This window comes from Sebastes umbrosus, chromosome 15 (assembly GCF_015220745.1).
Source record: "Sebastes umbrosus isolate fSebUmb1 chromosome 15, fSebUmb1.pri, whole genome shotgun sequence".
NCBI classification, from domain to species: Eukaryota; Metazoa; Chordata; class Actinopteri; order Perciformes; family Sebastidae; genus Sebastes; species Sebastes umbrosus.
In genome coordinates, this window is record NC_051283.1 from 21,675,841 (window position 1) to 21,688,807 (window position 12,967).

The following is a 12,967-nucleotide window of genomic DNA, read 5'->3' on the forward strand; positions in this document are numbered from 1 at the left end:
TTACCCCCGTTACTTGCGACTGCATCATTTTATTCCCTCGACTCAGATTTTAAAAAGTAATTCAGCTCATTGTTTTGGTTTTACAACTTAACTGTTTCAGTTCACTCTCACGGTTCTCATCAACCTCGTTTCCAGTCGCTGTTTTCAGCTAAAAAGCTCAGATCAACCCGCTGAACGCTTCCTGCTCAGCACCAAACAGCAGACAGACAAAGTTAGCAACTAGCTGGTGAACACAGTGGAGCATTTAGCAGCTAAAGCGACAGATATTTCCACTCCAAGTGAATGCTAATGTTGCTCTGTATCTGCTAACATATTCGCCAGATCAACTTTTTAAGGTTTTAATAAATCCATGTCGTGTTTACACCTCGTTCCACTGCCCCCAAGTGGCCAAAAAAGTCATCAATGCAGCTTTGGCACACATTACACCTGCACCATTTATAGGACCTCGATTATCTTCCTGTCCTGAATTGTTGACTGAATTTTCCCAATTTAATTTCATTATATACGGGAAATATTGAGGATAATTTGACAGTAATAGAAACAAACTTAACCTGCCTCACCAAATAGAAATAGGACATTTCTTTTTGTGCTTCAGTCTCATTCATCACAGCAGTAACCGCTGTCAGTTTGAACCTTAATGTTGTTGATTTGCTTTGTCTGTGCTGTTTCTACTCTTTGGCTTCTCAATGATTTCGTCATTCGACTGTCATTTTCCATCCACTCACAATCTAGCCTCCAGTTCACTCCGGGCAAGGAGAAATTGTAATTTTGATCAACGCTGTTGTCGTCATTTGAAGCGCTAATTATGTCCTCAAACCAATCGACTGAATCTTTGCGCAGGACAAAGTAATTTGCCAGTAAAGCATCACATCCTGTTTATTCTGAAGGCATCAGGTTTATAATGAAGACATTAAACTCAATTCAACTCAGTTGATGATATAAAAGAAAATAAGCCGCCCTGGCTTATGGGCCCTCGGAGCATTACTGTTGCCCGATCTGAAACATAATTTGACAAGATAAGTCCGTTATTCCATCAGAGGAAGATGAGATTAATGCTCAGTGATATCATGATGTCCCCTGTCCTTTCCTGACTGTCTTTGACCATAGCGACCAGTTCGTTCCCTCCTAAATTAGATAACGTCTTGAGTTATATGATTTATGATTGCAGCTTTGATTTATGCTGTACTGTAGTTACAGTAGCTATTAGTTCTGCTCCTTGTGTTTATGCTATATGATTTAAACATCAGTTCCACCTCTGCTTTAAACTCACAGGCTAATACCCTAAAGATAACCTCTATTTTTATAATTTCCAGAGACTCCTGCCACATTTTCATCACTAAGTGCTTTTTCTTCCCCCTCTTGCCCTTGAACTGTCCATCCTCTGATCCTTTACGCCGCTGCCTTCTCTCTCCTGTGGCTATTACAGGTGGATGGAGTAACCTTTAAGGTATTGCTTCTAGCTACACGTAGAATCAAGTCTCCCCCCCCAGAGAGCGTTTAGTGCATTTTAGTGATCCCGCCCAACCCTGTAGCAGTTAATGGCCTGTCCATCTCTCTCTCTCTCTCCTCATCCTTCTCCTCTTCCTTTCTCCAGTTTGATCCCTCTCTGCTGTGTTTGTCTTCAGCTGGAAGCGAATTCAAAACATTGTCACTTCTCATTTCCTTCCTCTTGTTTCTCCCTTTAAGGTCTCGGTGTAAAACTCAACAGCAAAACAGTAAAAAAAGAAGAACAAAAATAAAAGTATCCTCCCTAATGAGGATTTCCTTTAGATAAAATTACACTAAACCCACTTTTTGCATACTTTGAAAGGCTTTCATATTTTTCCGAGCCATGCAAAGTACATTCTTACATCAATATGAATTGTTAATATGAAAAATAACAATTTAACAATGTTTATTCGCCACATTAGCAATGTTTTGGTAAGAAATTGGATTAAAAAAAACGCACTAGAGTTGACTATAAATCCCTCCATAAATGAAATATAAATAGAGCATTCAGTGCGAAGTACTCTCATGACGCGTCCATCCTACTCTCTAGTCACATTAATATTTAATGAAGGGCTGCCAGTGAGGGGGTGCATTTCATCTGCCTTACTACAGTGTCATTTTGTTTTAAATAGAAACTCTGTGTCATAACATCCTTATAAATGCATTCTTGAAACAAAAGGATGCATAAAAGTCAGTCAGTCTTTTATGAAGCAACATCCTTTTCTAGTTTAATCAAGCAGGGGATTAGATTTATTTCCCAGTTCTGAGATCATCCTAAACCGACCTTCCTCCTGTGGACCCCTCTTCCTCCCCTTCATTGATCTGCTGATGTTTTCCCCCGTCTCACAGATGGATCAGTTACCTGCCAGCGGTCCTCCTGGTTAATGTACTGCTCTGTGGTTTGTGTCACCCTGAATGAAATCTCTCTCTCCCCCCCTCTGTCCCTGCACCTCTTTTCACTCTCGGCCCCCTCCTTTCTCAGGTGGATCAGCTGACCTCCCAGCTAGCTGTACATGTACCAGCTATGCTGTAGCGAGTGGTGTCTTGAGAGCGATTCTCATTAAACGATCCCCCCTCTCTTCCTCTCTTTCTCTCTCTCTCTCCCGCTCTCTCTCTCACTACCAGGTGGACCAGCTGACCTCCCAGCTGAAGGAGAAGGCGGATTGGTGCAGTGAGCTGCTGCTCAGCTCAGAGCAGCTGCGTCGTGAGTTGGGAGAGCGCGACGAAGAGATTGACAAGCTGGAGAGCCGCATCCGCGAGCTGGAGCAGGCCCTGCTGGCCAGCGCTGAGTCCCTGGAGAAGGTTAGGAAAGGGAGGGGAGGGGGGGAGAGGGAGAGATGAAGGATGTGCAGGAGACTGAGTCAGAGACGGCATGAGAGTAAAAGCAGTCTGAACAATAGCCGTGGAGCATGGCAGAGGGTGTGTGTGAGAGGATGTAGATGGGGTGACAGCTAGAGGAGGAACGGGAGGGACAACAGAGAGGGAGAACAATGTGTGGGTGGGTCTACTTCAGCCGCCCGGCAGTTTTGTTGTTAGTGATGAGCTAGCAACTGTCAAGATTGCCCCCCAGTGTTCGTGAAGGGCTGTTGTGAGTGAACAAAAAGAGCAGTGTAGGAAGTGCTCATGTATCTGCTGTGGCGCTGCTCAGCTGACAAATGGCACAGAGTTCCAGTTGCAAGATAAATGAACAAAATGCATTTGTAGAATTGATCTGAAAAGAGTTTGTTCCTTCACGCCTTTCTGCGCATGTTGTAAATAACTGCTGTGCTAAACAGTTTCTTTCGTGTGTGTGTGTCTTGTCGTGTGTGTGTGTCGCAGGTTGAACAAAAGAAGCAGCATGCATCCATCACAGAGGCAAAACAGTCCACACTGGAGGCTCAGTTACAGACGGAGAGAGAAGCTCTGGAGAGGAAAGAGAAAGAGGTAATTGTGCAGAGCAATTTGTGCACAAATTTATTTAAATGGATAATGTTTCAATCTCACGAAGATCCAACTGGGAATGAAATGTTTGTGAATAAATTGGTGGTTTGGAGTCAGTGTGTAGGCGTTACAGCAACTGCATGTAATGTATAAATACGCTTCTTTGTCCTGCGAAGAGGGGAAAAAAACATTAGTACTATAGTATCCTTTTGATATCTGCATTTTTGTTTTAGAGTAAGTAGAGAATTAGTAGCTACAACAAGTAAAGCAGAGAAAATCTGAGTTGTTGGTCACCTCTGACGTGCTCGTGGTGTTTACCTGTTGCCTCAGATCTGTAACCTGGAGGAGCAGCTGGAGCAGTTCAGAGAGGAGCTGGAGAACAAGAGCGAGGAGGTGCAGCAGCTCCACATGCAGCTGGAGATCCAGAGGAAGGAGATCAGCAGCCAGCAGCAATACCTAGAAACGAGGGACACCATGCTCCAGGTAAAGAACCATCCTGCTGCGAGGACTTTTTACACTATCTTTACGTGAGGTTGTGAATTCCAAAAGTGGTCGAGTCTGGTTGTGTGTGTGAAGCTACGCTGGCTTCTTAAAAACTATGGCTATCATTAGCAGACAGACGCTGGCCACATATTGTGTTAAAAAATGTTTACACTTGCATTCTCAGTTATAGTTACATATGTATGAATGTTTTCTACTCGCAAACTGTGACTTTAAAACTGTGACCGACGTGTGACATTGGCAGATAAGCTTGTATTTTAAGTGCAAAAATACAACACAAGATCTGGCGTATTCACACAACCAAAAACTGCTCTCATCAGGTGTTAACAGTTTCTTATGTAATGCATGTACCACAATTATGTCCATATAACATTTATATTTCTGCCCCTCAAACTTAGAAACACTTTGGTTCGGATGCTCTTTTTTTAGATAAGATATTTGTTGCTAATTTTAGTTTGCACATTTTCAGATTTTTTTTGCCCGTTATTCTGCAATGCAAGACTCACTGCCGCTGCGGCATGTCTTCTTCTTTGACTCAATCAGTGTTCTTTCAGTCGTCCGCCACGAGGCCGACTCTGTGTGGACTTTCGCGTGACGTGTTTATTAATAGCCATCGCATTATAATCTCTGATTTTGAAGGTGATGGAGGAGAAGGACAGGGAAATAGGTCTTCTTAATGAAAAGATCACTAAGCTCCAACAAACGGAAACAGCCTCTGATAACAAGGTAACGCTATATGCGTATACAAAATAGACTTTGAGTCTATTTCGAATACGCATAGCTCCGTGTTAATGCATCGGTGTGTGTGTGTGTGTGTTTCCTGCATTCGTATACGCTTTTTATTTTTGTTTGCTCCATTTTTTTGTTGGGTTGTTTTTGCTTGTTTTTAGGTAAGTACAGCACCATCGTCTGTTGTGAGGTGATCATTTGCTCATGCGAGGTGGCTTACTAAACCTCTGAGTCTCTAAAGAGTTCTTACAATCTGATCAATTTTAAATGAAATGAAAACTACATTATCTTGGGCCCAAAGAATCTCCCTAAGCACCAACAGAGACTCAGAGGTTTATCCGAATAGCGGGATAGCTATGGACTCCTCAAATCTGGCATTTTTATGGTTTAATAACGTCTGCTTATTCATCTTTAGGAAATTGATGTGAGGGATGAGCTGATTAAAGACCTGGAGTCCCAGGTGGAGTGCCTGCAGAGCGAACAAGAACGCTTGAAGAAGAATAATGAGGAGGAGCTCGACCAACTGAATGCAGTCATAGACAGACTTCAGCAGGAGCTGGCCAATATTGAGCAGAAGCAGGTCGCAGAGGAAGAGGACGACACCAAGGCTGAGCCAGAGAGCGCCGTATGGGAGCCGAGTAAAGAGGAATATGATGAAGTGAAGCAGAGAAGTGACCTGGCCACCAAAGAGGTCATTACACTCAAAACAGAGCACAGTAAGCTGCTGGGGACATACCTGCGTTTGAAAGAGAGCGCAGAAGCTTTAGCTGAAACTGAAAAACCGGACAACTCAGAGGGTGAACTGGAAGATGCTCTCAGAGAGAAAACTGCAGGTCTTGTTGTCATGCAGGCCCAAGTTCAAGCTTTAGAGCAGAGTGCAACATCCAGAGTGGAAGAGTTGGACCTCCGCATCCAGGAGCTCGAGGATATAGTCGGTGAAAAGGACAGCGAGTTGAGCCACTGTCGCCTCCTTGTGGAGCAAACGCGAAGCCATGCAGACGGTCTCCAACAGAGGGTCTCGACTCTGGAGGAAAACCTGAGGGAGAAACTGGCTGAAGTGCTCGTCAGCCAGGCCACACTGGAGGCCTTCCAGCAACAGCAGTCACAAGGATCCAAAGAAAACCAGGACCAGCAGAGACAGGCTGAGACACACGTGAAGCCAAATGTGCAGCAACACGTCTATGACTTTGGTGACTTTGGTCTCCCCCAAATGGATTTCAGTGGAATTGGTCAAGCGAGACAAGTTCCCGCAGGGAAGGTGGTCCATCTGACCCAGAGGCTCCGGGAGCTGGAGGTGGGACTCAGCGGGATGCAGAAAGACCAGGAGCTCCAGAAGCAGCTGCTCTCCAGCTCCGAGGAGGAGGTGCTGGAGTACGAGAAGAGGCTGGCCGTGCTCATGGATCTGCTCAGTCAGATGAAGGCCAGCACGCCTCAGAGGAAGTCACCGGCTGTGGGGGTAAGAGTTTAAACAATAAGTCATAAAAGAGTAGTTAAGCATTTTGAGCTTGGCATTTTTACACTTAAGTTAAAAGATTTTATCCATCCAAAAATGACAAATATAAGCTTGTATTTACCCTTGTACACTTAAAAAAATGAGTGCAATATTTGTCTTTTTTTTGGCTATGTGTACATTGTGTGATGGAATCTATATTGGAGCATGTTTTTAAATTATTTTATTATTAAAGAGGACCCATTATGCTTATTTTCAGGTGCATACTTGTATTTTGGGTTTTTACAAGAACATGTTTACATGCTTTAATGTTCAAAAAACACTTTATTTTTCAAATACCGGCTGAGCTGAGGCATCTCTTTTCACCCTCTGTCTGAAACGCTCTGTTTGAGCGCTGTGTGATGTTGTCGCTTGCCTGATACAGCTCTGATAAGTTTGAAATCTTGTGACCTTTTATCAGGCGTCCTCTGCTAATGTGCAGCCGGCTGCCGTGTCGGAGCTTCTTCAGGAGCTGCAGGAGGTCAGAGACGAGGCCTCGGCCACCAAAGAGCAGCTGGGCAGCTGCAAGGAGAGCTGCAGCAGACTACAGGAGGAGCTCCAGGTATGTGACTGCCTTCTAGTGTTCATACTTCTACGATAAGGATTTCTAATGTTTGGTGAGACTGACGAACATGTGCTTTTTCTTTCTAGGACAAAAAGGTTACAATAGAGAGACTACAGGAGCAACTTCAAAAGGTAGGAACAACAATTTAAAACTACATTTTACATTTCTTTTTTATAAAGTCTTTTCTTGTCTAATATTCAAACTTTGTCACTTTAGGTATCATCTGGAGGCCGTGAGGAGACGAAGGTGTCTGAGCTTCAACAGGAGTTAAAGGAGGCTCAAAATGAGGCGGCTTCCACCAAAGAGGAGCTGAACAGCTGCAAGGAGAGCTTAGAGAAGATGCAGGAGCTGCTGCAGGTACATTTAAAATCTTTACAATCATATTCTCAGTACTGTTTCTTTAAGTTTTTTTTGTAATTAAAAGTATTAAAAGTAGTTTTTTTACACTTCATTTGAAACTGATGTTTTCGTTGTGGAGAGATTTGAGCACATGTATCTGATATTTAAAGGAATAATTTGACATTTTGGGAAATATGCGTATTTGATAGTTAGATGAGAAGATCAACACTACTCTCTTATATGAGAGTGGTATCGATCTTATCATCTAATTCTCCAACACAAAGCGATTTATTGCGTTTCCCAAAATGTTGAGCCGTTCTTTTAAGTGTGTCATCTCTTGTTTCATCTATACTGAAGTCAAATATTAGTTCACTAATTATATGTACAGTATATGTGTGTTATTTATACACATTTTAATTACATACAACTGTGTTTTTAAAGGAGCGGGAAATGGCCATCGCTCACCTTAAAGGAGAACTTTTTGAAGTAAGTCAGAAATGTTTTTAACTTCATTTTTCTGCATTGAAATATGATTTATTTCTATTTCTCTAAAACTGAGTTTGTTTTTTTATGAAAAAACTATATTCCTCATTGATACTTGGCTGTATGTGTAGTGTTTAACAATCTGCTCAATCGTCCTCAAGGTACAAGCTGATGAAGACAGAGCCAACATGACGGAGCTTCTCCAGGAGGTCAGAAACGATGCGGCTTCCACCAAAGAAGAGCTCGACAGCTACCGGCAACACAATGAGAAACTTCAGGAGGACCTCCAAGTCCGTGAAGTTTCCATTTCTAAACTCAAAGAGGAGCTGCAGGGGGTGAGAAAGAATGTGGATACCACCAAAGAAGAGCTCAGCGGCTACAAGCAGCACAATGAGAAACTACAGAACGAACTCCACGTCCGCGAGCTCTCCATCTCTAAGCTCAAAGAGGAGCTCCAGGAGGTACGAACAGCCTTGATGAAGACGGTGGATTCAAGTCCTTCATCTCCTTCTCCCTCTCCGTCTCCTCAACCGGTCTCCTCTGCTTCTTCCTCCTCCACCACCCAGCCTAAAAGGAAAGGAGGCAAACAGCCGGCTGGTAAAGGAAGCAGTGCCAAAGATAAACCATCTCTCTCCAGGAAGAACTCTGCCGCTTCCAGCCAGTCCGCCAACAAATCTCACAGCACTCGGCTAAACAGCAGCTCCGAGCAGCAACAGGTGGCGGTGGCACACTCGTTCACGCAGACCGAACCTCTTCAAATGTCCGACCTCGGCCTGGAAAACGAGTCTGCGACCAAAGAAGAGATGGAGGAGGTGATCGGAGAGTTCCAGGAGAAGATCGTGCAGATGCAGGAGCTCCACGCGGCGGAGATCCTGGACATGGAGGCTCGGCATATTTCAGAGAGCGAGAGCCTTCGTAGGGACACACAGGCTCTGGAGGACGAGTGTAAGGCCCTCAAGACGGTCATCGACAAGCTGCGCTCCACAGAGGTGAGGGCAGGAAACAATAGCTGGGTCCCAAATCCATACTATACCAACCCTATACATACAGTACATACTACATACTAATCCTCATAATATACTGTTTTATACAAAAATAATAACAGGATATGATGCATCAAACCGCAACTTTAGAAAAATCTTGCCAATTAAACTTCACAAAGACTTCAACATTTATTTCCTAAGATTTAACACTTATTTTTGGGGATTTTCCAAGATTATTTGGGGTCTGTTTAACTACCACCTACTCAAAAATCAACCATATTTAGTACGCATACTGTCTTGCTTTTACTGTACTTTATATTGTCACTACGACTTACTGAAAACCTGCTTAGAATCAGTATGTGGTATGGACTTGAGACTTGGAAAATGTTTGTTCTGTAGAAGGAAGATGTTTTATAGTATATATCTGACTGTAGTTACATATATGTATCTCTGTGCTTAATACTGTAAGTCAGCATGGTGATGAGAGAAGTTGCAAAACATTACTTACAAACTTATTATTATGGATTTTGAAGGCATTTTATTCATGCTGTGGTTCACATCTTGTCTGAAAACTACCACATTTGCAAAAGCAAGATGTCTAAAATTAGCGCCGTTCACTTTTAAAGATTCTCCTGCTTCCTCGTACAAACATGATGGATGATAAATGTTTTTAGTTGCTGCGTGAATCAGAAATTAGGGCTTCAACTCATGATTATTTTCATTGTTGATTGATCATTTATACTATGAAATGTCAGAAAATTGAGGAAAAATGCTCAGCACAGGTTACCAATGACAAATTTTCAAATTGCTAATTTTATCCAACCAACAACCCAAAACCCAACGTATTTAATGTACAATGATATAAAATTGAAAAAAGTAGCAAATCTTCACATTTGAGAAGCTGAAAACAAGAAATATTTGATAAATGACTTAAAGGCACAATGAGTAGGATTTTCCTAAAAAATGAATGTATAGATTGATGCAAAAATAATCCCTCTGTCATCACTAATGCCCCACTAGAATTGTATGCTGGTGTCTGTATCTCCGGAGAACCTGCAGCCCTCTGCCTGTGTACTCTTATTTTGCTGCGTTCGGGACATTTCTGAGCGTCAACCTCTATAAAAACGTAGCGACCTGGTGCCAGATCGTAAGCACGTATCCAAGAGGAAGCTACAAAAATGGCGGACACAGCACCGAAAAACCCCACAAATATAGCAAAGTGAAATGCAAAGTGGACAAAGTTTATTCCAAAACTAGAGTGAATCTGGCTGGCGAGCACCCTAACCCTCGTTGAACCAGGGAGGACGAGCCAACTTTGAATGTTGTGTTTCCAAACTGTAAACAACAAATCCTTCTCATTAAGCAATTATCAAAATTGTTGCCAATTAATGTTCTGTTGAACGTCTAATTGTAACTAATGTAGAGTAGTTCAATGTTTTGAAGGTGTTACATACTAAGGACACGTGTAGTTGTGTTGTATTATCATTTTGATTTTTATACAGTAAAAGGATCTGAATCATATTTAATCTTTTCTAGGCCCCTTCATCAAGACCAGACCGTCCAACATCACTGTTCAAAGATGGCTACACGAGTGGTAAGAAACACCACATTGATACAGCACAATCACACCTAAAGGGGCTACTCCTCTGTTTACATTACTGCTTCAAATGTTTAAGTCTCTCCTCAAATTTCCACTGACTAGAACTAAAGAAAAATGACAATGATTAAATGTTTTCTCCAGCGTTCTTCATGTGTTTCCAGGTTTTGCTTGAATAAACAATTTACAGAAATAACTTATAAAGTGCTATAAACAACATAATCCTGAGAGGGTCGTCTGCTCAGCTATTCTTATTTCTGCCTCACTGCGTTTCTTTCCAACGCTTAAAATAGTTTGTTGTGGCTGCTAGTAGTCATTTCACACATTTCCATTAGCATTGGTGATAGGAAATCCATTTTCAGTATTTAGTTTCAAGAAAATGTTTCTCCTCTTGCAGACAGCAGCTCAGACTACAGCCAGCGGGTTGGGTTTGACTTCCCGAGTTTGCAGCAGGAGTTCAGATCGACTCCAGAGGGCGCCAGGAGAGAGGCTGATGATCCGCTGCCTGACCGGATCAAGGTACCACCTTCATTTCAACAATATAAGATTATACTGATATTTATATTGTGATTTTAATTATTATAATCATGAAAATGTTGCTGTACACACACTCTGTTTGTTTCCTTACTGTATATGTAAGCATTATATATCCAGTACATCTCTGAAGGGCTCTTTCTTTTAATTTTTTTTGCTGAACTAGAAAAGAAATGATGGTTAACCCGACAACATGTCTGTGTGGTGTTTGTGTATTTAGACGTTGCTCCGTGAGGTGCACCAGGAGGGCATGCAGGTGCTCTCCCTGTCAGAGCTTCCTCTCACTGAAGGCGAGCCGGGCAGCCAGTTCAACGTCCCGGGCTGGGCGAAGGAAAGAGACGCCTTACTGGCGACTGTGGAGTCTCTCAAAGGCCTCATCACCCAGATGCAGACACACAGAGAAACACAGGTAGAGGATACTCGGCTCAGCCTGTCACAAACATCACAGTTCAAAGCAGCAAGATTTAAATGTCAAGCTGTCATGTTCGTCTACTTCTGTATGTGTGCTTGTGTCTTTATTTGTGTGTCTCTGACTTGCTGCAGACGTCAGGCGGCAGGGACTGGCGCGGGGAGCTGCTGGATGCAGTGCGGCAGGTGTTTATGAGGGAGCGCAGCGTGCTGAAGAGCGCCCTCTACAGCCAGCTGGACCTGCTGGACACCAGCGATGCCATCATCCACCTCAATCAGCTGGAGCACAGACTGGCTGAACAGGTCCGAAATGACAATTCAATCTGTAGTCTGGCACTGAACACACTCTATATTAAAATTACTCCATAGTGTTCACTGTTGTACACATAAGTTGAGAGTAAAGACCATTTTAACTGCACTTTAGCTGGAGGGAAAAGACGTTTGACTGTAAGAATTTATACAGGGAGTAGTCTGAAAATATGCTTTCATTTATTCATTATTGTTAAAATCCAGGACTGGCACAGATGGTATTGGACAGAAACAACCTTCTCTTGTCTGTCCTCTCCTTTGATTGTCATTTGTTCTGGTCGGTAACCAAGTGTTGTATTTGTGATCCTGATCCAGGACGCCCAGCACAGAGAGGCGATGGGGTCGCTCCACACTGCTGACAGGTCCAGTCTCATCTCTGAGATCCATCAGCTCCGTGGTCAACTAGAGCAACTTCATCAAGGTGAACCAGTTTAAAGTCACGCTGCTTGTGATGTTCTTTTTTGCCTACTAGTTTAATGTGTATTTTTACCTGCTTTGAGAGGGAAGATGTCCTGATACTGATGTTTTCTGATTGTTGTCCTTCAGGTGCCCAGCCTGCTGTGTCACTGGGTGGTGAACGTAGCGTGAAGGAGCAGAGGGAGGCCGGAGGAGCCGATGGAGCAGCGGAGGCCGACAGGCTGCTTGTGGAGGAGCTGAAGGGGGAACTGTCCCAGACTAAACTGGAGCTGGAGACGACGCTCAAGGCTCAGCACAAACACCTCAAAGAGCTGGACACACTCAGGTCAGACACGACGAACATGTATCCAACACACCTGGATTTTTCTTGTGTTTACAGTAGAGCTATTGTTTTTGCATCAGTGAATGTCTGCCTCCAATCATAATTGTTTAATTTGAAGGAACCAAACTTCAGTAAACCAAAAAACATTCTATATGACTAAAACATCCATTACCGTTAAACTCATTAATATTATTTCTGTCAACAGAGCGGAGGTATCGCAGAAGGCTGTTGAGGTGGACGCACTGAACGACCAGCTGGTAGAGGAGAGGAAGAGAAGCAGAGATCTTCAGTGGGCCGTGGAGAAGGAGAGGTGTCGAACTGGGAGAGACGAGGAGAGTAAACGAGAGGAACTGGAGGTAAGAGCCTTTAGACAGGCGCCTTTTTTATTGAGTTTTTTTAACCTGAATTTAAAAGCCTAACCAGGGATGGGGGCCACAAAGTAGCTTCAGTCATTCTAAAAACAAGCGTATTTCCATTTCCCTCTAAGGACCTTCACCTCACTCTGGAGGAGCAGAAGAGCCGCGTGGCCCAGCTGACCCTGACCCTGGAACAGGAGCGTCAGGCCTCCTCTCAGCTCTCCCAGGAGGCCGAACAGGAGCGCCTCAGCCTCCACAGACGCCTCCAGGAGCTCCAGGTCCAGCTGGAGACGGAGCGAGCCAAGGCCCTGGAGATGAGCACGGCGCTGGGGAGGGAGAGGGAGCTGCGGACGGCCGTCTCCTCGGAGGGCGGTCCCTCAAGCGAGCAGCGGGTTGAGCAGGATGGAAGGGGGCTCGACGAGGAAGGGAGTCTGCTGGAAAGACTGCAGAGGGAGCTGGATGACAAACATGCACAGGTGGGATGTTTTCTGCTGAATCTGCTTCAAATTACCACAAGATGGTGGACA

General features: G+C 43.7%; 1 protein-coding gene across 6 annotated transcripts in view; it reads left to right on the forward strand.

Annotated features, from left to right (window-relative positions):
* Positions 1–12,967, forward strand: part of akap9 (A kinase (PRKA) anchor protein 9) — a 70,893-nt gene that overhangs the window by 53,189 nt on the left and 4,737 nt on the right. For 5 of the 6 annotated variants that reach the window (XM_037793749.1, XM_037793751.1, XM_037793750.1 and 2 more), the window contains 18 exons: positions 2,614–2,790; positions 3,307–3,411; positions 3,739–3,891; positions 4,549–4,635; positions 5,054–6,094; positions 6,549–6,689; positions 6,779–6,823; positions 6,909–7,049; positions 7,473–7,517; positions 7,676–8,503; positions 10,034–10,091; positions 10,492–10,613; positions 10,849–11,037; positions 11,172–11,339; positions 11,661–11,766; positions 11,892–12,087; positions 12,290–12,440; positions 12,572–12,916. In XM_037793749.1, the coding sequence (XP_037649677.1) occupies positions 2,614–2,790; positions 3,307–3,411; positions 3,739–3,891; positions 4,549–4,635; positions 5,054–6,094; positions 6,549–6,689; positions 6,779–6,823; positions 6,909–7,049; positions 7,473–7,517; positions 7,676–8,503; positions 10,034–10,091; positions 10,492–10,613; positions 10,849–11,037; positions 11,172–11,339; positions 11,661–11,766; positions 11,892–12,087; positions 12,290–12,440; positions 12,572–12,916 (4,098 nt within the window). The remainder of the gene's footprint in view (positions 1–2,613; positions 2,791–3,306; positions 3,412–3,738; positions 3,892–4,548; positions 4,636–5,053; positions 6,095–6,548; positions 6,690–6,778; positions 6,824–6,908; positions 7,050–7,472; positions 7,518–7,675; positions 8,504–10,033; positions 10,092–10,491; positions 10,614–10,848; positions 11,038–11,171; positions 11,340–11,660; positions 11,767–11,891; positions 12,088–12,289; positions 12,441–12,571; positions 12,917–12,967) is intronic. The other variant, XM_037793754.1, reaches the window with a different exon arrangement.